This window comes from Haliotis rubra, unplaced genomic scaffold (assembly GCF_003918875.1).
Source record: "Haliotis rubra isolate DU_JTF1 unplaced genomic scaffold, ASM391887v1 Scf710, whole genome shotgun sequence".
NCBI lineage: Eukaryota > Metazoa > Mollusca > Gastropoda > Lepetellida > Haliotidae > Haliotis > Haliotis rubra.
The window spans coordinates 27,502-51,839 of NW_025767425.1; the positions used below are offsets into that span (position 1 = coordinate 27,502).

General features: G+C 41.8%; 2 protein-coding genes across 2 annotated transcripts in view; one reads left to right on the plus strand and one right to left on the minus strand.

Annotated features, from left to right (window-relative positions):
• Nucleotides 1-99: 99 nt before the first annotated feature.
• On the plus strand, nt 100-21,380 carry LOC124259154 (D-aspartate oxidase-like). The gene is made up of 11 exons (XM_046693249.1): nt 100-222; nt 1,792-2,008; nt 2,692-2,803; nt 8,503-8,582; nt 9,157-9,222; nt 11,804-11,858; nt 14,100-14,201; nt 15,184-15,245; nt 16,511-16,628; nt 18,121-18,219; nt 21,087-21,380. Exons 2-11 carry the CDS (start codon nt 1,824-1,826, stop codon nt 21,195-21,197), a joined length of 990 nt encoding a protein of 329 aa, XP_046549205.1. The 5' UTR covers nt 100-222; nt 1,792-1,823; the 3' UTR covers nt 21,198-21,380.
• A 1,754-nt stretch (nt 21,381-23,134) lies between these two features.
• Nucleotides 23,135-24,338, minus strand: part of LOC124259150 (b(0,+)-type amino acid transporter 1-like) — a 30,674-nt gene continuing 29,470 nt past the window's right edge. Inside the window, exon 13 of the mRNA XM_046693246.1 lies at nt 23,135-24,256. Within this exon, the coding sequence (XP_046549202.1) occupies nt 24,189-24,256 (68 nt within the window). The 3' untranslated portion in view covers nt 23,135-24,188. The remainder of the gene's footprint in view (nt 24,257-24,338) is intronic.

A 24,338-nucleotide genomic window follows, 5' to 3' on the forward strand; every position in this document is an offset into this window, starting at 1 on the left:
CCTACAGCGGTTTTTCAGTCACTGTGTTATGGTTTATCTCAATCGTTATGTATGGACAGGTGTCTGTCAACAAAACGTGATCCTTAGCAAACGCACAGTGTATGTTTATGTTTGGCTCACGACTGTCACGTTGTAGAGACAAGCCAGCAGGCTGTTATTACAAGCGCGACTGTCGGTAACTGCTGTGGGGATCTCAGCGCTCGCTCTTGACATACAACAGTAGTAAGTTTCATTTGACGTATGTTCTGTTTTAGATAGAAGTTCAGATACATTTTGTCGCTTGTTCTTCCGTGCAGCTTTGCAGACTGAATGAAATTACCCTATCAAACAGAACGTATAAGTTTAAATGTATGTTATCGTTGGACGTAAAACATATGTATGTATGGATCTATGTATGTAAGCAGTGTAAACGTGCTGAACTTAACTGGAATTGTACAATGGACTTAGCAGAGGGTTCGTGTGGTTGTGGCAAGGGTTGTGGCGGTTTAATTGAATATTATCAACATATTATTTCCATTATTGGTTATTGTTTAAATTGATGGGCCAGAGAGAGGTTTCGTCAGAGAGGAATTACAATGTTACCCCCAAAGCAAAATATTTAACACTTACCTTGTCGAGTGATCCCAATAGTATCCTGTCACATTAAACTGTTTCATCAAGGTCAACACGACATAGAGCTATCGTGTCACGTGATCAGGAAAGTGTTGGTTCGCGGTCATAGTGACCAGGAAGTTAACTGGGGGTTCAAACCTGGTATATACAATAGCGGAGAGAGATAAGGGCCTGACAAAAGCTTTATTTCATAAATGAAGCTTTACAGAGTCTTTTGTTGGAATTGATCTCGTACCGCTACTGTCTATACTACTGAGCATTCTTACAAATGCTCGCAATAAACTATTCGATACAAATATTTCACCAAATAATACGCAGGCTGAGAGGAGCTGAACAGCTTCTTGGGGACGTGGCAGGCAATTGTATAAAATATTAAATAATACATTTTATAAAAACATGAACGAAGAGCACTCCATGTACACATGCCTACAGAAATATACAAATCTGTATGTTCTCTACATACAAATTTTGCATACATGTTTCATTTTCATTTTACATACCGTATTTCCTCAAATATTTTTTCAACGGATCTCGGACCGTGCGCTTATTAGAAGAAATACAGTAGGTGATGTATACTTTTGAACCCGTGAAGATCCAGGTTAGGATTGATCTTCAGTAACCCATGCTTGTTGTAAGAGCAACTAACGGGATCGGATGGTCAGACCCGCTGACTTGGTCGACACATGTCATCGTATCCCAACTGCGCAGATCAATGCTCTTGCTGTTGATCACTGGTTTGTCTGGCCCAGACTCGATTATCTACATACCGCCGCCATATACCTGAAATATTGCTTGGTGCGGCAAAAACTGTATAGTTTTAAATATTTGGAGAAATCATTAATTTTCGCCCATTGTAAAGGGGACACCTTGTATAATATCTTACATCATTTCTTGTAAATGGACACCTTTACACTGTCTTAATAGTATAACACGTGTGAATATGGCCTCGAGACTGTACATGAGAACAGAGCTACGTGAACTGCAAAGAGTATTAGGTATCTGACTAAAGAACACAGTCAGTTCCTGTTACTGAATACGTCTATACAATTATCTTAAATCTGAAGTGGGACAGGTTCGCTTATCAGATTTAACCCCAGCACTTAGGCCAGTGTGACTTTTCTAGGTCTCTCGGTGTCATCGTGGATGTTATATAATCCCAGTGTTTTGCTTTCCACGAAGGTTGGTAGCATACCAGTAGGATTACCCTTGGGATGGCTCGGGTTGCCGTCATTGGTGCCGGCGTGGTTGGAATCTCTACTGCCATTAACATCCAGGAACACATGCCGGGAAGTCAGGTGACCATTATTGCCGACAATTTCAACCAGGCCACGACAAGTGTCGGTGCCGGGGCTTGGATAGTTCCCTGGGCACCGGGTGTCGACGACGCAACTCAGAGGTAAGATAATCTCGACAGGGTGTCAAACCAGTTCCACTCACATGGTCATTTGTTTGACAATACCATATTTTACATATTACATAAAGGTCGTCCAAACTTTCAATAAACCTCATTAAATTAACAGTCATCGATTTTTAACAGACGTTTAAGCCTTGAAAGATGTGCAGTCTTGCAACACAAGGGTGTCTCATCGTCCCTGTAATGAAGAAGTTGTTCATCCATATACACAATGTTTTGTTATCCTTCCTGGTTTTACGTTAACCGTGATGATTCTGTTATAATTGATCTTCAGTAACCCATGCTTGTCGTAAGTGGCGACTAACGGGATCGGGTGGTAAGACTCGCTGACTTGGTTGACACATGTCATCGTATCCCAGTTGCGTAGATCGATGCTCATGCTGTTGATCACTGGATGGTTCAGACTCGATTATTTAGAGACCGCCGCCATATTGCTGGAATAATGCTGAGTGAGGCGTAAAACTCAACTCACTCACTCCTGGTTTTACGTTGTTTTTAAGTCAAATTACTCCCTGTTGGGAGAAGATCCCTAGTTTGGTACAGCACGACCACCAGCCAATATAAGAACATCTGCATATATATTCATGCTAGCAAGTAGGCTAACGGTAACTTTAAGACAAGTCTTCGAATAACATTTGAACTGTTATCTTCTTCTTCTTCTGAAGGAAATGGGGGCGAACCTCCATGGACTACTTTATCAAGCTGGCAGTATCAGAAGAAAGTGCCGACAGTGGTGCCAGCATTTGTATGGGGATACATTATAGCGTTGAACCCGAGGTTAGTTCATATGGTTTGATTCAACCTGCTGATGCAGTCTTTATAATGCTTAATTGGCTTTCTCTGTTTTGTTATTATGTGACCTTTTTGTATTATTATAACTCTCGGGGCGGTGCTGTAACCTAGTGGTTAAGGCGTTCGCTCGTCACACTGACGACCCGGGTTCGATTCCCCATGTTGTTACTTTGTGTGAAGCCCTTGCCTTGTGTCCACCGCCGTTTCTTGAATATTGCTAGAAGCGGCGTAAAGCTAAACTCATTCACTCACTATTATAAATCTCTCGCATGTACACGACTTTCTGTTGCTGTTAACCATTCAGATACCATTATATATGCTTTACCAATAAAGCTGGAATTTTGTACCAAAATCCACCTGCAGTGATTTATCAACAAAACTGGACGTCTGACAGTTGGTAGTCTATATGGCGTCAAATATAACATAATGCATTTGCTATCAGACATTTGTATTCATAGCATGGGAAATGGGAGCCGCGTCGATTTATGCTTGTCTGAACGGCACGCAAAGTACGTGATCTGGACTACCAGTTGTTGTACTTCCAACCTCTGGGGCTGAGGGGGTTAGATCGCTGCCTTTTGCCCGGGCGTTCAGGCCCCTACAGTCGGAGAATGTAGGTCCGATCCCGGGTGGCTCTGCTCCCGAAACTATTAGAATTTAGACTTTAGGGTGTATTTTAGGAATATGTTTAATTGGATTTCTAGTATAAACAGCCTTGACCAGCTACCAAGTGCTTGGTTTCATTCAAGAGAGGCAACTCCGTTAATCCCTTTGCATTAGTTTGTGAAGAGTTATCACCCTTTGTTTACTTGCTTGCAGACGACATTTTCAGTGATCCTCAGTATGGATGATTTAGAGAAGAGGAAGTTGATTTTAGAGTATTATAACAAGGACATTAGATCAGCTAAAGTGCTTTCAATTTGAACAGGCATCCCTTTGTCCACTGTTTATCGTGTTTTGAAAAATATTGCAAATGGATATGGCATTGAGCACCAGAAAATTGACTGTCGGTGACAGGAGGCGGCTTGGTATTCTTGTTTCTAAAAACAAACGAAGGAGTTTAGAAAACTTAAAGCTGGATATGATTGATAGAGGAACTGTGGCTGTCTGTAATGAGACAATTAGAACTGAGCTGCATGCAATGGGTTGGCAGAAAAGTCGAGGAATTCCATCACCGATCATGAAACCTGAACAAAAGGAGCGAAGGTTGAAATGGTGCTTACAGCATAGACATTTTAACTGGGACAATGTAATTTTCTCTAATGAAAGTTCTGTGTGGCTGTTTCCTAATACACTGAAATTCTGGACCAAACAAACTGAAAAACCTTTGTATCAGCGCCCAAACTACAGTCCGAAATTTAACGTGTGGGGTGGCATATCTGTGTTAGGGGCAACGTCCCTCTGTGTATTTGAAGGGAATATGAACAGTGAGCTGTACACAGATATTCTCGAGGGACATTTATTTCCATCTGCTCACGTGTTCTATGGACATTTTTGGATTTTCCAGCATGACAACGACCCAAAACATCGTTCAAAGCATTCACATGCCTGGTTTCGGACCCAAAATATGACATTATTAGATTGGCCAAGCTATAGCCCTGACCCAAATCCAATAGAAAATGTTTGGGGACTTATGAAGGAAAGTGTCAATAAGAACAATCTGACAAATATTGCTGAAATGAAAGAAGAGGTGGTCCGATATTGGGACAGCATGGACCACGACTTTCTAACTTCTTTGATCAGTAGTATGCCCCGCCGCATTGAAGCCTGCATTGCTGCCCATGGTGACTTGACAAAATACTAACTGTTCACCTGTCTTTGAATCTGGAGTTATGTTCTGCTAATATTCACATTTAATACGTGAGCAATGAGTGAAAAAAATATATAAAAATACAATCTTAAATTCTCAATAATTTCTGGTTGTACTGTAAACTCATTACGGCCAGGTAGGTTCTCGACAAACAATATCCCGTGTCACTTTTCAGAAATGCTGAAACCATTTGAAGCAATGGACAGATTCAATTGATTCTGTCCTTATTACGTCTCATAGATCATGGTTCCAAAATCGGCATTTGACCTTCACGTGACAAAGACGTTATAATTACTATAGGTGAGAATCTGTCAAATATTGTGATGTAACTAAAGTTTAGAAACTTTCTTCAGAAAGGTATTCATTCCATCAGAGTGCTTTTTCTGCAAAAGCACAATATCAGCTGCACATTTTTGATCCAGATAACAATATTGATCTCCATTATTGATTTAATCTCTACTTTAAGAGAGCTAGTAACACAGAGCATTTTAAACAACATAAAATTTTGTCTGATTTTTTAAATCACCCAAGCTCACAGCGTTCCTTAACATCAACTTCATCGGAATGGTGAACATAAGACCAGCTTTTTTATTGAGTATTACTGAAAATATTACAACAATACAAAGCACTTAAGAACCCTCTCTGATCGTAAATTAATCCTCAAATCATGTGATATGGGTGAACTTCTCTTACGGGCAAACAGGTGACCAAAGTATCTATGGTACATCAATTCACTCTGTCACGAGTATACTTTACACATATGTAATTATACTTATGTGAGCAATTTTGGTCATATGAACACATTTGCTTATGTGCAAATTTTACACACATATGTAAATTTACACCCAGCCAGAAAACTGGCTACATGGTATAAGTAAAAGTTTCTCCATGTGAATGTTCAGGGGCAACTATAGGAATGTGACTGCCGTCTGTGGAAACTGCACGGTTTGGAAATCCCCATCTTTCATCATAGCCATGAATAACATTGTTCAATTATTCTCCATCATGGAATTTGACATAATCGGCAAAAAAGATTTTTCATGATTGCTTCACACACTTGATGAATACAAACACATACCGTTGATTTTCCTACACCAAAGAGATTTCCAACTGCCCTGTATTCAGCCGATGATGCCATCCAATAGATTGCAATCGCAACTTTCTTGTGGACGTCAAGTGGTTCCTCTACTGTATTTGGGAGACTGATCATCTTTCAGTCTATTACAAATCAGATGGAACGGTTCTTTCTCATTCCGAATTTTTCAAACCAATCTGTTTAGATCGATGTAAAACGATGCTATCATACCATTGTGTTGATCTAGGGTTTCTTCTCATGCTTCTGTCAGTGGTACATCCAAGACTTAAACCCGAAAACTGAGGTAAAATGGCAGCTGTCTTTTTCTGCGGTCCATTTGCAGTCTTACCGTGCCCATTGTTAAGTCAGAAATGAATGTTGTTCAATGATATTTTTTTCTGTTTGCTGTCACCCTAACCTCGTATTAACGCGTAGCAAATATGCTTTTAGTCATGTGTGTAAATTTGCTTACATGAGCAAATCTGCATAAATGCAAAACTTCGTCGTATGAGCCAGGGGGTCCACCCGGGAAGTCGACAATTGAAATTTCAGTTATCCCGGGAAGTCAACAAACTGAGTCCCGGTTTGTAGACAGGTGCTGTACCGCTTTTGTCGACTTCCCGGGTAGTGTTTAGATAATTAAGTAGTGATGTTTTGAGAGTAATTGCCTGTGAACTTACAGGTTCTACAGGTGCTGTACTGTTTTTGTTGACTTTGAGTTTGTCATGTAGTGTTTATATATTAAGTAGTGATGTTTTGACAGTAAATGATATACTCCAGTGAATATATCATTAGTGTTTAGATATCAATCTTTTTACATTTTAAGAACAAAAGAACAAAGTCAATGATAATCCTTTGCTCAAATCTCATGATTGTTTTAGTAAATCAGTTATTGAGTTAAAGCAACTAGTATCGGTGGTGAGTATAAGTCAGTTGCAGAATGAATTCACTAAGTGCGAAATCGGCTACGCTGGTAGTGCTTGTTAAATCTCCAAAGAACGAACGAACGAAAGAACGAACGAACGACTTCATCCTATCATTATGGCAAATGCTTTGGTACATGTGACGCTGATAGACAACTTTTGTGGTGGTAATCAGGGATACAAGTTCAGAGAAGGGCAGAGAAATGTACACAGCCCGAGTGCAGTGCCCATGTTATGACAGTCGACGACATGGTCAACGCTGTTGGAAACGGTCACAACCGCCGTGCCTCAGACTACGTTACTGAAGTCGATGCATTCAAAGCCAAGCTCCACGATGGGGCCAGATCTGACGCTACAACCCACATTCCTCAGATCTACCAAGATGAAATTGCCAAGTTGCGGAGAAACCCAGATGTAGCCCCTGACGCCCTTCTGAGACTGATTCCCATGTACGATGCCATGAGGACGAGCATGTACCGCCAGAGACACAAGACAGTACCAAGACTGCCCCAGACCTTACAGGACATCGACCTACAGGACCAGTGGACCAGGACAGGGGCAAGGAAAAGATTCTTACATCGACTGGAGGGACAGTCTCCTATCTTCATATTCACCACTGACCAGAATCTAGAACTGCTAAGTCATGCTGACGTCCTATTTGCTTTCTCAACATGCCCCTTTCTCTTCGACCAGATATATTCCATCCATGCTGAATTCCAGAACATATGTTGCATCTCGTGTATGAACTCATGTCAGACAGAACCGAGGACGCATACACACGGATGCTTACCTATCTGAAGCAGACCTCGGCGAACCTAGGACATCAGCTGGTACCAACAACTTTCCAGATGGACTCTGAGCGTGCGTCCCACAATGCTGTTGCTGCTGTCTTACCTGGAACCCAGAGACATGGTTGTTTTTTCCACTACACACAGTGATCGGACTAGCAACCGAATACAAACACGATGAGGATGTAACCAAGCTTGTGAGAAGAGCGGCTGCACTTCGCCTTGTGCCCGAGGACAAAGTTGAAGACGTTTTGGTAGACGCCATCGGTAATGCTCCTCAAGGTGAAAAGGCAACACAGCTGATGGACTTCGTCACGTCAACCTGGATCGAAGGCTCTTGGCCACTGTCTATGTGGAACCACTTTGGCAATGATGGACATTGTACCAACAACAATTTTGAAGGCTGGCACCATAAAATAAACAAATTTGCAGAAAACCCATCGGAACATCTATGAACTCGTACGTCTCATTCAGAAAGAACAGTCAGTGGTTAAGATCCAGCAGATCCAAGGACATGGCAGAGGACCTGTTAGGACGAGGAAGTAGCGGCAAACTGGCATGAGAATCAGATCTCTGAAGGATGACTTGATCGTTCAGAGACTGTGTGAGATGGACTACACAGATCACGTCTCGAAACTCCTTCACCTGGGATAGACATTGCAGACATGTTGAGACCTAAATGCTTGTTCAGCTGTATCAATGCTAGTTTTCAATGAAAGACTGATTTATACATTTTACACGTGTTGATCATGCTCGTTGTATGCTTTATACTGTACTTGTTTGAAACATTTCGCATATTCGGATTCCATTAAATGTTTAAACCAGTGCTAATCCTTTTTGTGTTCACTGTTAGCCTAGCAGATTAAGTCAGTTGGGGTGAAACCAGCCAAGCGCAACAATAGTCCGCGATGCCCGCAGAGTCGACACTAATTTTGGGTGGTAAATCTTCATTTGTCGACTTCCCGGGCTTGAACCTGAGCCAGAAGCTTATGAGCTGTTCATGCGGTTTCTATATACCCCGCTGGCGCGTGATATAACTGGAACACTGTTTAAGATGGTATTATATACTAGTAACCCTTCTCTTTCAGACTCCTCCTTACAAACATCTCATGCTTTCCTTTGACCCACTGTCCAAGGAGAGTGCCGAGAAACTGAATTTGGGAAAGTTGTAAGTATTTAAGAATCTGAGATCTTAATGTAAGCTTAAAAGTCCTGTTTTTCTATAAACTTTTAATCAATGATAGGTTCATACAAGCCGTTTTTCTTCACTCATGCATTGCAACATTCCAAATGACAAATTTTTATTTACCCAAACGTCCACTTACATTATAAAACAAAGAAGCCTTATATCCATTGAACTTTACTAACCAGTGAAGGTCCGGGTTAGAATGAACCTTCAGTAACCCATGCTTGTCGTAAGAGGCGACTAACGGGATCGGGGTGGTCAGGCTCGATGACTTGGTTGACACATGTCATCAGTTCCCAATTGCGCAGATCGATGCTCATGCTGTTGATCTTGGATTGTCTGGTCCAGACTCGATTATTTACAGACCGCCGCCATATAGCTGGAACATTGCTGAGTGCGGCGTAAAACTAAACTCACTCACTCCTTACTCGTTGTTCAAAGAATTTATTAGTTCCCCGAGACAATGTACATGTGTATTTACAAATGGAAGCACTGTAGGGGATGGATGGCTGTGGGAAATGCGCTGATAGAACTGTCTGCTTGTACTATTTTACAGCTATTGCTTCACATATACAACCGTTGTCGTGGACATGAGGACCTATCTCTACTGGCTCATGGCAAGGCAAGGATATCTACATCATTTTCAAACTTACTGACGTTATTCACATCTGAAGATACAAAACTTATGAAAGTTTCTCATTTCTAATTTGCATTTTGCCGTACGCCCTTTCTTATGATACTCCGTATGTCAAACATTCCGTATCCCTAACTGGATTCTACATATGGCTTTCTCTTAAATATACTGGTTTGATGTCAAACATTCCGTATCCCTATCTGGAGTCTACTTATGGCTTTCTCTTAAGTATACTGGTTTGATGCCGAACATTCCGTGTCCCTAACTGGAGTCTACATATGGCTTTCTCTTAAGTATACTGGTTTGATGACAAACATTCCGTGTCCCTAACTGGAGTCTACATATGGCTTTCTCTTAAGTATACTGGTTTGATGACAAACATTCCGTATCCCTAACTGGAGTCTACATATGGCTTTCTCTTAAGTATACTGGTTTGATGACAAACATTCCGTATTCCTAACTAAATTCTACATATGGCTTTCTCTTAAATATACTGGTTTGATGACAAACATTCCTTGTCCCTAACTGGAGTCTACATATGGCTTTCTCTTAAGTATACTGGTTTGATGACAAACATTCCGTATCCCTAACTGGAGTCTACATATGATTTTCTCTTAAGTATACTGCTTTGATGACAAACATTCCGTATCCCTAACTGGAGTCTACATATGGCTTGTTCTTAAGTATACTGGTTTGATGACAAACATTCTGTATCCCTAACTGGAGTCTACATATGGCTTTCTCTTAAGTATACTGGTTTGATGACAAACATTCCGTGTCCCTAACTGGAGTCTACATATGGCTTTCTCTTAAGTATACTGGTTTGATGACAAACATTCCGTATCCCTAACTGGAGTCTACATATGGCTTTCTCTTAAGTATACTGGTTTGATGACAAACATTCCGTGTCCCTAACTGGAGTCTACATATGGCTTTCTCTTAAGTATACTGGTTTGATGACAAACATTCCGTATCCCTAACTGGAGTCTACATATGGCTAGCTCTTAAGTATACTGGTTTGATGACAAACATTCCGTATCCCTAATTGGAGTCTACATATGGCTTTCTCTTAAGTATACTGGTTTGATGACAAACATTCCGTATCCCTAACTGGAGTCTACATATGGCTTTCTCTTAAGTATACTGGTTTGATGACAAACATTCCGTATCCCTAACTGGAGTCTACATATGGCTTTCTCTTAAGTATACTGGTTTGATGCCAAACATTCCGTGTCCCTAACTGGAGTCTACATATGGCTTTCTCTTAAGTATACTGGTTTGATGACAAACATTCCGTGTCCCTAACTGGAGTCTACATATGGCTTGCTCTTAAGTATACTGGTTTGATGACAAACATTCCGTGTCCCTAACTGGAGTCTACATATGGCTTTCTCTTAAGTATACTGGTTTGATGACAAACATTCCGTATCCCTAACTGGAGTCTACATATGGCTTGTTCTTAAGTATACTGGTTTGATGACAAACATTCCGTATCCCTAACTGGAGTCTACATATGGCTTTCTCTTAAGTATACTGGTTTGATGACAAACATTCCGTGTCCCTAACTGGAGTCTACATATGGCTTTCTCTTAAGTATACTGGTTTGATGACAAACATTCCGTATCCCTAACTGGAGTCTACATATGGCTAGCTCTTAAGTATACTGGTTTGATGACAAACATTCCGTATCCCTAATTGGAGTCTATATATGGCTTGCTTTAAAGTATACTGGTTTGATGACAAACATTCCGTGTCCCTAACTGGAGTCTACATATGGCTTTCTCTTAAGTATACTGGTTTGATGACAAACATTCCGTATCCCTAACTGGAATCTACATATGGCTTTCTCTTAAGTATACTGGTTTGATGACAAACATTCCGTATCCCTAACTGGAGTCTACATATGGCTTTCTCTTAAGTATACTAGTTTGATGACAAACATTCCGTGTCCCTAACTGGAGTCTACATATGGCTTTCTCTTAAGTATACTGGTTTGATGACAAACATTCCGTATCCCTAACTGGAGTCTACATATGGCTTTCTCTTAAGTATACTGGTTTGATGACAAACATTCTGTATCCCTAACTGGAGTCTACATATGGCTTTCTCTTAAGTATACTGGTTTGATGACAAACATTCCGTATCCCTAACTGGAGTCTACATATGGCTTTCTCTTAAGTATACTGGTTTGATGACAAACATTCCGTATCCCTAACTGGAGTCTACATATGGCTTTCTGTTAAGTATACTGGTTTGATGACAAACATTCCGTGTCCCTAACTGGAGTCTACATATGGCTTTCTCTTAAGTATACTGGTTTGATGGCAATCATGCAGTCGTATGTCCTACTGAAGTCCAAAGATATTCGCTTTATGTCAAACATACCGGCAAGTTACCATACGGACAACGGCATATATTTACCGAGTCATTTGTAAAAATAAATTATCTCCAGGCTAAAGTCAGGCAACATTATTTTTCACTATTACATGGGACTGTGTGGGAAGTGGACTGTACAATGTTGAAATACACCGATCATTTTATCTGCGATTCGTGTGGTTCTCTTTTCCAGGTTCAAAGCCCGAGGTGGGGCTGTGCAGCAGAGGAAAGTGAAGTCATTCCAAGAGGTGAGTACACTTAAATGCTTATGTCACGGGTTCAGGTCTGGCGATGTCCCAAGGACAATAAATGATAAGACGGGGAACGTCGCTTACGATCTAAACCAGTTTATTGCCTGTGAAATAATACGAACACAACAAGAGAAAAATATTGCACGTCCGACATGGTCGGATGGTGACATGAAAGTCTCGTATATATGTTATCATATAAATACAGAGGCAATAAACAATACAATTATAGATATAAGCTTGGTATATAATAGTTATGCTATAATTGTATAATTGAGAAAATGTATATGACGTCACGCATTAGAGCTTCGTCCGGGGATGGTTGATGTGACGTCACGCATTAGCGATCAGTCAGAATTATATAAAATTGATGATTTGGTATACTTTAGATATAAAATCCCAATAATTAATCATTCACACACTGTCTTACGTGCAATGCTAGTGCTTTAAGTTAGTAAGTGATCCACGCGAGAGAAAGTTTACATTACTAACTTAATTAGACATGTAACTATTACCCTGTTTATGTTTATATATATATATATATATATATATATATATATATATATATATATATATATATATATTAGCAATGATATAGATGTAGAAAGAATATATGTAGAGAGGGTGCTTAACTGTGAAATAATACGAACACAACATGAGAAAGATGTTGCACGTCCGACATGGTCGGATGAAAGTGTCACACGTCACAGGCATGAAACGCACGTGATTTGGCGGGTGGCACGTACAACTCTCTACATATAGACAGTGGAGAAGCAGCCTTCTGGTGAAATAAAAGGGGAAATAGAAGGCTGTCGGCGACACTTAAATACAACATACTGGAACAGTCAAGTTTCGGATACGAAGCACATTCTGTTCATCGATACACAAGGGGTGTATTCGGTATACCGATACATCCTACTCGTTGTAGGTGTATTCCAATATACAGTTTCCGATACGGTATATCGGCTAGCACTGCACGGTATTACCGGCATACCGCTATATCGCAACACGCTTTTTAAGCAATACGTATTGCAATATTTCTTTCTTAGAACCGGTATATTGGGTAAAGAGCGTATATGAAGATTTTGTGATTATCTTTATGGTTCAAATCAAGCTCTGCACAGACTTTCATTCCACATCAAATGTTTTTCTTCATTATTCAATGACAATACGTTTACTGTAATACTATAAATTGTATAAAAAAAGAAAATAGAATCCCTGATTATGCAACCTAATTTTGAGATTGCTGTTATCAGAACCATAACATGTATGTTTAGGGACTTATAATGTAGAAAATAGGATTGATATGCACAATTAGTGTCACTCACTGTCAGACACTTAAGTTCCCAGCATATTGCAATACGTATCGCAATACGGTTACCTGAATCGCTGTATATTGCAATACAGTTTTGTTTGCCAATACACAGCCCTAATATCGGCACACTATAGGTGTATTCTCTAAAACAGTTCCTTTTAAAATATAACCAAGGATTTTTCAAGAATCGGCCTTTATTGAATGAAAAAAGCAGCACTTTTGCCGATTTACATTTTGCTCCCTCGGGTAAAGACTATAAACGTGATACATCCATCGAATCCGTGGCAACAATATCCTTTAGTGCACTAACAAATCTCAGATGGAAGGGTGTCAATGTTACAAAAAACATTCAAATAAATATATATTTAAAAAATCACCCTTTGCATTCAAAATAAGGCAAAACAATGACTGCAATGAACACGCGTTCTCGCTGGCCGGATAGGCTGCGCAGAACAGGTCGTGTCGGTGATGGTTTTGCGCAATGGCTGTACAGTTAAATATTCAGTTTCTGTAAAATCCAAGAAGATATTCGGCTTGCCCCGGAATAACACGCGTTGATCACGGATGTAGGTTAAAAAATAATATTTTTATCCACAATTCACGACCTATCTCTGCACAGGCAAATTGGAAACCATTGTGTTCACATTTCAGTGATGTGTGACGTCACGTATTCTGCGTTTGTGGTAATCATTTTTCTTTTGCCGTGAAAAACAGTATTCAGGGTATGAGAAACCTATTCAACACTGTAGATTTACGTCACAGTAGATATTGGTGAACTTCACGTGAACTTCACGTTTCTTTCGGCGGTCAGTATATATGTGAAAATGGGATTGTTGAGACTCAGTTTTACTGATGACTGATGACTGAAAAGTCCTGTTAAATATAATTCAGTGACATGCCACAAAGGTTTTCCTTCATTTTCACAGCTTGAAGCCGAGTATGACGTGGTGGTTAACTGTGCTGGGTTAGGGGCCAAGGCCCTGACTGGAGACGAGAAGTTGCAGCCAATGAGGGGGCAGATGCTGAGGGTGAGTGAGAGAAAAAATGAGTGAGCGTGGGAACCCAAGGATGAATAAACAAAATATCTAGGTGAGCGGGGTTGGCGCGGAGACTTTGGGATCTGAGGCTTTCGACACCAATAGCTTCACCTATGTGTTTGACCCACCTGATAACACTCCGTGGTGACAGTGGAACAGTTCACCCTGACCTAAATACGTCACCAGCTCGATTGTCTTTCGTGTCTTACCTTTAAAGTGAGTGAGTTTACTTCCAGCAATACCACCGCGGGGGACACCAGAAATGGGCTTCACACATTGTACTCATGTATTTCAGCGTGACGAGCGAACGCTTTAACCACTAAACTACCCCACCGCCCCTCTTACCTTAAAGTAGTGTAGCCACTGGGCCATTTACCGTCGACCAGTCGTTATTCTATGCACATTGTGTAATTATTTAAATTAACCGCGTACATGCAAATGTAATGCGAGTTGCTTTCGTTATAGTGCCATGCGAAACCATTAATACTGTCAACTGCCGCGATATTGTTACACTATATTGCTAAATGCGGCGTAAAACCATACTCACTCACTTCACGGTTTGCAGAGTGTTTCCCCAAGCATACTTGGTCGGTTAATTGAAAAGATTTTTATGTGCAAGTTCAACTATACGTAGGTTGGGGGAAACAAAAGAGTGAGTGAGTTCAGTTTTACGCCACTTTTAGCAATATTCCAGCAATAGCACGATGGGACACCACAAATGGGCTTCACACATTGTACCCATGTGGGGAATCGAACCCGGCGTGACGAGCGAATGCTTTAACCACTAGACTACCCCATCGCCCCTGGAAGCAAAAGAAATAGAATGGCACAGAAATGATATTACATTGTTAAGTGCATATCAACACCACTCACTGAAGGATGATCGAATCCCGTGTTGCTGTCTCGAAAGAAATATAACAAACGAACATTTTTTTATGTCATAAAATATATTTTGCTTCTTTCTCACCTGCAGGTGTCCGCTCCATGGGTGAAACACTTCCTACACAGCTCTAACTCATTCTACTTTATCCCCAAGTAAGACATGGAAGTAGTTTGTGGCATGGGCTCTGATTTACTAACATGTTAGGGCGGCGCTATAAGACCTTTTATTGTAGCTGACCTCTGCGATAGGGGTCTGTGTAGTGTCAGGGATCTGATATCAGGATCTATGCAGTGTCGGGAATGTTTGTAGTGTCGGGGATCCGTGTAGTGTCTTGGATCTGTGTTGTGTCAGGAATCCGATATCAGGATCTGTGAAGTGTTGGGGATCTGATATCAGGACATTGGTAGTGTCTTGATCTGTGTAGTGTCGGGGATCCGATATCAGGATCTGTGCAGTGTTGGGAATTTTGTAGTGTCGGGGATCCGTGTAGTGTCTTGGATCTGTGTAGTGTCGGGAATCCGATATCAGGATCTGTGTAGTGTTTAGAATCTGATATAAGGATATGGATGGTGTCTTGGATCTGTGTAGTGTCAAGGATCCGTGTTGTGTCTTGGATCTGTGTAGTGTCGGGAATCCGATATCAGGATCTATGCATTGTGCTGGGGATCTGATGTCAGGATATCTGTGCAGTGTTGGGAATTTTGTAGTGTCGGGGATCCGTGTAGTGTCTTGGATCTGTGTAGTGTCGGGAATCCGATATCAGGATCTGTGTAGTGAGAATCTGATATAAGGATATGGATGGTGTCTTGGATAGTGTCTTGGATCTGTAGTGTCGGGAATCCGATATCAGGATCTGTGCAGTGTCGGAATTTGGGTAGTGTCGGGGATCCATGTAGTGGGGATCTGTGTAGTGTCGGGGATATGATATCAGGATCTGTGTAGTGTCGGGAATTTGGTAGTGTATGGGGATCTGATATCAGGATATGTGTAGTGTCGGGAATCTGATATCAGGATCTGATATCAGGATATGGGTAGTGGGAATCGGATATCAGGATCTGGGTATCAGGATGATGGGGATATATGGGTAGTGTCGGGGATCTGATATCAGGATATGTGTAGTGTCGGGGATCTGATGTCGGGATCTGTGGCTACATGATGACGGTCTATAAATAAACGATTCTGAATTGACAGTCCATTGATCAACACCATGAGCAACGCCATGAGATACGATGAAACACATCAGTTAGTCAGGGAGCCTGAACACTTGAGCCCGTTAGTCTTCTTTTTATGACTTGCATAGACACGTGTGTGTATGGAAAACATGAATCATTATAGTCGAGTTATACTTAGAGAATATGTTATTTCACCGTAAACTTGCACGTTACATAAACAGTAAAAACATCGTGGATTGTTTCAGTGTGGACAACGTTGGTATTGGAGGCATCAAGACTGTCGGGGATTACGACACCAGCGTGAGCCATGATACGTCCAAGCACATCTGGGAGAACATCACTAAGCTGTGGCCTCCCCTCAAGGTACTTGATATTCCCTTGACATCTGGAAAGAGAAAACAATCACTCCCTCCCACACCGCAACCCTGCTCACACCCTAGAGAATGAATTAAAAATGTATTTTAAGGTATTGGAGTTACGATCGCCTTAGCGATAAGATTGCTAAGATTGCTAAGATTCCTTACTACAAAGGCAGCCAGGAATGTGTACCTCAGTGGGTCGGTGGTGGTAGCCCGACGGTTAAAGGATCTGTGTAGTGTCGGGGATCTGTCACGCCGATACCCGGGGTCGATTACCCACATGGGCACAATGTGTGAAGCCCATTTCTGGTATCCCTCGTCGTGATATTGCTGGAATATTGCTAAAAGCGGCTTAAAAATATGTTCACTCACTCACTTTAACTCTGTGAAGTCAGTGACCAACTGATATGACAGCGACAGCTTTACTGACACAGTAAAGGGTATAAAGGTGTGTGAAGCCACGCTGGATGTCGGACGTAATAAATTCTTCAGATACAGTATTTGGGATCTGCTTTAGCGTTTACTTCTAATCAAAGGATTTTGGACAGAAGGTGAGACATGTATTTCTATGCAAGAGGGATAAACACATTTCTTGTATCCTTAAGGTAAGACTTACGCTGAGTCTCTGAATATATACTGTATATGTATATATGATTTTGATACTAACAAATAAACCCATTTAAATTAAAAAGGAGCCCCGGGAGACCAGATTCAGAACCTGAGGAAATCTAGACTTGCTTTATTTAGGGCATTAACACGGCAGATAGAGCTTGGCAGTAGGGAAAATAATGTGGTTCAGGGACTGTGAACAGACTAGGCAGTAGGGAAAATAATGTGGTTCAGGGACTGTGAGACAGACTTGGCAGTAGGGAAAATAATGTGGTTCAGAGACTGTGAGACAGACTAGGCAGTAGGGAAAATAATGTGGTTCAGGGACTGTGAGACAGACTACCTTAAGGTCAGCAAGTATTTGTATTGTAGGTTTCAGTGTCAGAACAATCCAATGATCTCATTGGTAGGATGGTGGCTGAATATGATCCATGAAATAATTATTCTTGTGATGGTGATGTATTTGTTGCGGTAGCCATATGTGTCGTGGTTCTTTTCATTGTGTTTGCTGTGTTTTGGCGACTGTTTTCAACCATAGGCACATTTTGGAGGTGTTTTTAATTTTGGGGTCAGATCAAAGTGAGTGAGTTTAGTTTTACGCCGCACTCAGCTATATGGCGGCGGTCTGTCAATAATCGCGTCTGGACCAGACAATCCAGTGATCAACAGCATGAGCATCGATCTGCGCATTTGGGAACCGATGACATGTGTCAACCAAGTCAGCGAGCCTGACCACCCGATCCCATTAGTCGCCTCTTACGACAAGAATATTGCTGAGTTCGGCGTCAAACGAAAAACAAACTCGACAAAACTCAGAAGAGTTTCACTGCTGTATGACCGTGACCTTTACTGGAGAGCCTGTATAGTGATTGTCCTTTTGTTTCCAGAAAGCTAGACCGTTGTGGGAGTGGACGGGACTGAGGCCCCACAGGGTTCCCCCCAGAGTGGAGCCTGAGGTCATCCGATATGGAAACAAGAGCCTCAAGGTAGGAGGTCAAATCAAATATGTGATGTGTAATTCAAATCCCTATTTGTACTAAGATCTTCACGTAATTTTCCAATGTAAACATTGACGACCTATGCGAGTGTTTGGGATCGTTTCGTCAATCACTATCAATGATCCATATAACACAGCCCTTCATGGTTATGAAATGGTTTTGTGGGTTATATACTAAGCAGCAAAAGAAACGTCAGTTTGGAATTTTCCTTCGCAGAAACGGATAACTGTAAACTCATTTAATGTTTTGATTGTATATTTGTGACAACATCTTCAACTTTACCTGAGCAAAGACATTCCTTCCCAAACTCAGAATGGAACCCATGAAATGGTCTCAAAAACGCAACCTGATCTCGGAGATGTTTTTCATGCAACTTATGCTGCACGTGCCGTTCACAAGGACCAGCCCTATAAAATGCACCCCCAAACCTGGTTAAAACATTTACATTACAACGTCAGCAGGGTGCCGCGACTCACGACAGCTCAGAGGAACCAGACGCTAGGAAGACTTGAAGCTGGCCACACTGCACAAGCCGTTGCCAATCAGTTCCAGGTCGAAGTTCGGACCATAGCAACGTTTCCGGGCCACCAACACCACAAATGATCGCCCCCGTACTGGCAGACCAAGGGTGACCACAAGACGACAAGACCGCCATGTTGTGCGACAGCATGTACAGAATCCCTTCATGCAGGCATCCGAAACAGCACGCCAGACAGTGAGAAAACATGGAAGACCAATCAGTACTGATACAGTACAGCGACGTCTTAACAGCGGGAACCACCATTGCCGTAGACCTTACTGTGGACCTATCCTCACCCCTCGTCATCGGCGTGAACGTCTACAGTTTGCCCTACAACACCAAAACTGGCGATACAGGCAATGGAGAACTGTTCTGTTCACAGATGAGAGTCGGTACTGCGTATCAACTGCGGATGGCAGAACAAGAAAATGGCGACGACGTGGCCAGCGTTACTCAGACCAATGTGTTATGGAAAGAGGTGAGGTGAGGTGAAAGTGGGTTTAACGTCGTGCTTGAGAATATTTCGCTCATTATGGAAAGAGACTCATGGGGAGGTGCAAGCATCACGGTATGGGGTGGAATAGGCCTGAACAAGAGAGTGGGTCCTGTGGTGTTCCAGAACCTTGGTCAAGGGAGAGGAGGCGGCATCACAGCGGTGCGCTACATCGACCAAGCTCTCAGACCCCACGTCATACCACAATCGCACGTCACCGAAACAACATTTCCAGCATGATAACGCCCTGGCCCATACTGCCAGAGCTACACGGGACTTCCTACAGCAGAACGGTGTCAACATTATGCAGTGGCCAGCCCTTAGTCCTGATTTAAACCCAGTTGAACATCTTTGGGATGAAATTCAGAGGAGACTGAATAATGTCATACCAAGGCCGAACACAGCCGATTTATTGCGCCAGCCCTTTCTCAGAGTGTGGTTCAAGGTGCCAATGGCCTTCATCAATCGATTGGTGTACTCCATGCATAGACGCTGTGCTGCAGTTATTGCCTCTCGTGGTGGTCACACTAGATACTGAAGTCAAGGGTCTGAATGGACTGCAAACGTTCACGTAATGTCTTGAAATTGTGCTGAGTTATTCATTGATGTGTCAAGATATTGTACACAACAAATGTTTTTGTTCCGCTTATTATGTCTATTTCTGTAATGATTTGATTACAGTGACTATCTAATTTTGAGTTCGTACGGACGTTTTTTTAGCTGCTGGGTATATTTATACAATCAATATGTATCAACGATATGTTCAGACTGATTGAGAGTCGGTGGGTTTGTATGTTCCACATATGCTATATATACCTGTCTTCAAATTGCCCAGGGGACTTAACACATAATCAATATCAGTATATATCAAAGATATTTTCAGATCGTTTAAATCTCACTGGGCTTGTATGTTTCACATAGTCTTTCTTTTCTGACAAAACAATACAACTGGCCTCTATTTCAGTTGAATGATCGTCTTTCATAGTTAGCAGACGGGACTGTCTTCGTATCATGCAAACACAATATAGCTGGTATCGTGGCTCTTAAATGTTTTCGGGGCGGTGGGTTAGCCTAGTAGTTAAAGCGTTCGCTCGCTCTTCACGCTGATGACCGATTCAGTGATCGTGGGGCTCGATTCCCCACATGGGTACAATGTGTGAAGACCATTTCTGGTGTCCCCTGCCGTGATATTGCTGGAATATTGCTAAACGCGGCGTATAACCATACTCACTCAAATGTCTTCATTTCACGAGTATTGCAAACATCGAAATGGCAATCAAACTCACTCGAAATCTACGGCACCACTGCGTTATGACGAGGTATCCGTACTTCGAGACAAGCAGCGTAACATTTATGCCTGAGCCATCAAGTTACTTCGTCTGTACATAGGGTCATTAGGTGCCAGTTAGGTGAGTGTGGTGGTACCCCGCTTTTATATAACGGGGCGCTTTCCATATTGTACCCTTAGACATGTGAGTTCGTTCAAAATCGCCTGTGTTCACCCTGCAGTGAATGGGTACCCGGTGGGATAAGACTTAAGAGGCTGGGTAATAATGCGGGCGAAGGAACGCTTTCGCTACTCTAGCGACCCTAAATGGCGTTAGCGAGTCTTCTCTGTAATGCGTTATTAAATAATGAATAAACGCTAGTCTCCTAAACGTTGGTAGGGCGGTGGGGTATCCCAGTGGTTAAAGCGTTCACTCATCACGCCGAAGACCCGGGTACGATTTCTAACATGGGTACAATATGTGAAGCCCATTTCTGGTGTCCCCGCCGTGATATTGCTGGAATATTGCTAAAAGCCGCGTAAACCTAAACTCACTCACTGATCTCATTTTCCAGGTTGTGCATAACTACGGTCACGGGACGACTGGCATCAGTTTGAGTTGGGGAACGGCCGTTCACGCAGCAGAACTTGTTAAAGAAATGTTTGCACCTACGTCACGACTTTGAATTATCTCCCCTTGGTGGCATTGTGTCGGCTCATCTCAGTCCGGGTCATTTGGAACAACCCATATTGAAGTTTACCATTTTGTTATACAACCCAATGTGCCGGCGGTGCCGGCGGTGCCGGCGGTCCATACAAAAGTGCTACTTGTTATGAATTCTATATATTAATCATTAAAAACATTTCTATAAAATCAGCCGTCAAGTTGTTCAAACTACATAAGCAGGAACACAGTCGAGATGCTATAGTGAAATGGTGCAATGACACGATTTGGTATTGACCAAGGTGTCATGTAGGTAACGGACTAATCCGAGTGGATCCGTACTTCCCACTCATGGCTGTACGATTTCCCCTCTGCTTTGGTTGTTTGTTTGTTTATCTGTTGTTTTACGCCGCACCCAGCAATATTCCAGCTATATAGCGGCGGTCCGTAAATAATCGAGCCTGGACCAGACAATCCAGTGGTCAACAGCATGAGCATCGATCTACGTAATTGGGATACGATGACATGTGTCAACCAAGTCAGCGAGCCTGACCACCCGATTCATTAGTCGCCTCTTACGACTGTAAACCAGTCTTGCTCGGATCTTCGGGGGTATCCCGTCAAAAGTTAAATCGTCAATCAAAATGATAAAATAGGATTAATATAGAATGGACGTAACTAGTAATAGCCACTGGTGGTGCTACGATCGAGCAGCGAAATTCCAGCCCAATGTATCAAGGGAGGAAACTGGACTTTAGTGGGGAGTTAGCTCCCTTTTTGGGGGAAGATGTCAAGCGGGACAAGCACGGCCCCCTTCCACCCTGGACCATTAACATACCAACGGAAATAAACTGTGGACATATTATTTTATTTCAAAAGTATCAAAATATCAAAAACATACACGTACACTGCATATAATATTGTATATAATATAATGTAAACTGTATAAAATTAGAACTAGTAAATCGAGTTTTATCGATCCCATACCGGACGCCACACAGTAAGTACATGTACTTCACTCAGGTCCATGGGTACATTTCCAAGGCCCCGTTACACAAAGCGATCTCAGCCCTCCTACTACCGGTATACCGTACGCCCATGTTAAAATATGGTCACGATCGCCTTATATAGCGCTAAGATCGCTTTGAGGAACCGTGCCCAATGTTCTATACATATTGTTAAGGTAGACGTGAACATGTATACAGTTCATTGATATTTTCAATTTTGTTGTGTTGCAATACTATCCTGTTAATTCATATAGTATATACTACCCAAACGATCTTCTTTAAGGGGCGTTTAGCAGCTGACATGATGAAGAGGATTTTGTTTTTATGGACAGACAACATCTATATTGCAATAGATGCGATGTTTCGGTGTAGATCCTGACAATGTAATCAAGCAAATGATAAGGTGCAATGTCATTTGCTTGATAATGGTGTAAGCATCTAAATCGAAACGTCGCATCTATTGAGAAGTTATCTATCGATAAAAAGTGTTCCTCTTTAATCAAAAGAAGTCAAAGACGCCCGTCAGGATCTACTGATGTCACATTCGAACAAATATCATTTACTAAACAATGCATCATGTTGCCAATTTACTAGTAAGTTATACGTACATTTTGTCTAAATGAGTGAGTGAGTGAGTTTAGTTTTACGCCGCACTCAGCAATATTCCAGCTATAAGGCGGCGGTCTGTAAATAATCGAGTCTGGACCAGACAATCCAGTGATCAACAGCATGAGCATCGATCTGCGCAATTGGTAACCGATGACATGTGTCAACCAAGTCAGCGAGTCTGACCACCCGATCCCATTTGTCGCCTCTTACGACAAGCATAGTCGCCTTTTGTGGCAAGTATGGGTTGCTAATGACCTATTCTACCCCGGGTCTTCACGGGTCCATTTTGTCTAAAACGGGGAACATAGAGATGGGATCAACGCTGCTTTGAACGGTCTTTCAGTAGACTCAGCGTGTCAGCTTAATGTTTACATTGATGTAAGCCCAAACCGACCAAGGTTTTATGTATCTGGCCAGGTACATGAGCGAATTTAGCAGAGATTTCTTATAAATATGGAGAAGGGTTTGTCGCTTCTATATTTGATTAAGGTGATTTTCCACAGTATGTTTCAGTTACATCACCGACTGTCAGCTGGGCGTTCCCGTGGCATGAAAGCCCAAATTACGTTGATACTTTGGTGACCCGACAAATACGTGTGGTGACCTATCATACACGGGACACATCTATACTCTGAACCCATGAGAATCAAATCGTGCAACTGCTAAAGAGAGACAACTCTACAGAGTTTGTAACCTAGAGTACTTAACGTTTTGTTTTGAAACTAAAATCAAATAGAACCCTGTTAACCCGGACAGACGGGTTATTAGTAAGTAGTTATGAATATATACATATTGCTTTACGCCGTTTCAACTATTCTCGGCATTGTATATTGTAATATACACATTTAATACACATGACATTAAATACACATAGGTGCTCTCGGGCGTAATATAATCGCCTGAAGAGAAGTTGTCCATATTAACAATGTCCGGATAAACGAAAGTTCGCAATACAACGATTTATGAAGAAACTTGGGAAGATCTACTACATGTCCAGTTGAAATTACAAAATGAGCGCTGACCATTCCAAGAGTGTGCTTAAGCAGAAACAGTAAGTGTTTGGCCTCATGATGATGTCCCCACCCCACAAACTGCTTTACAAAGAGATCGAAGTTTAGCGGTGGTCGGTAACACGTTCTTGGCAAGGGGTGTTGTGAGAGACGGAGCTGTTACCAACACCTCCTACGGATGCCGCCATCTTGCTGTATATTGCCTCTGTTCTGATCTGCGATGTGCGATGACCGTGGGGCATACTGACACAACAGTAGCCTTCATAAAGGCGAGAATTTATGGATGCCAACTTATTTATTTTGAGGAACACAAAATAAAGAAGCTGACATCGATAAATTCTCGCCTTTATGTGTTCCAAGACATTAGCCTTCAGTTTATAAGGTTGATTATTCATCAGGTTCCACGGATGACGGAACTATGTTAAAGACCAGCTGGCAGTACATGGTGATGCGATCTGGAATGACACACAAAGATGTTTTCAATCATATTCGTATTTCTGAACATAAAAAGTGTAAATATTTATACATAGATCACAA

Bases quoted from the DNA above. Each gene is read 5' to 3' on its own strand.
- LOC124259154 (XM_046693249.1), top strand. From the start codon at position 1,824: ATGGCTCGGGTTGCCGTCATTGGTGCCGGCGTGGTTGGAATCTCTACT. The intron at 2,804-8,502 runs GTTAGTTCATAT...CTTCTCTTTCAG, and splicing joins ATTATAGCGTTGAACCCGAG to ACTCCTCCTTACAAACATCT. The intron at 15,246-16,510 runs GTAAGACATGGA...GGATTGTTTCAG, and splicing joins TCATTCTACTTTATCCCCAA to TGTGGACAACGTTGGTATTG.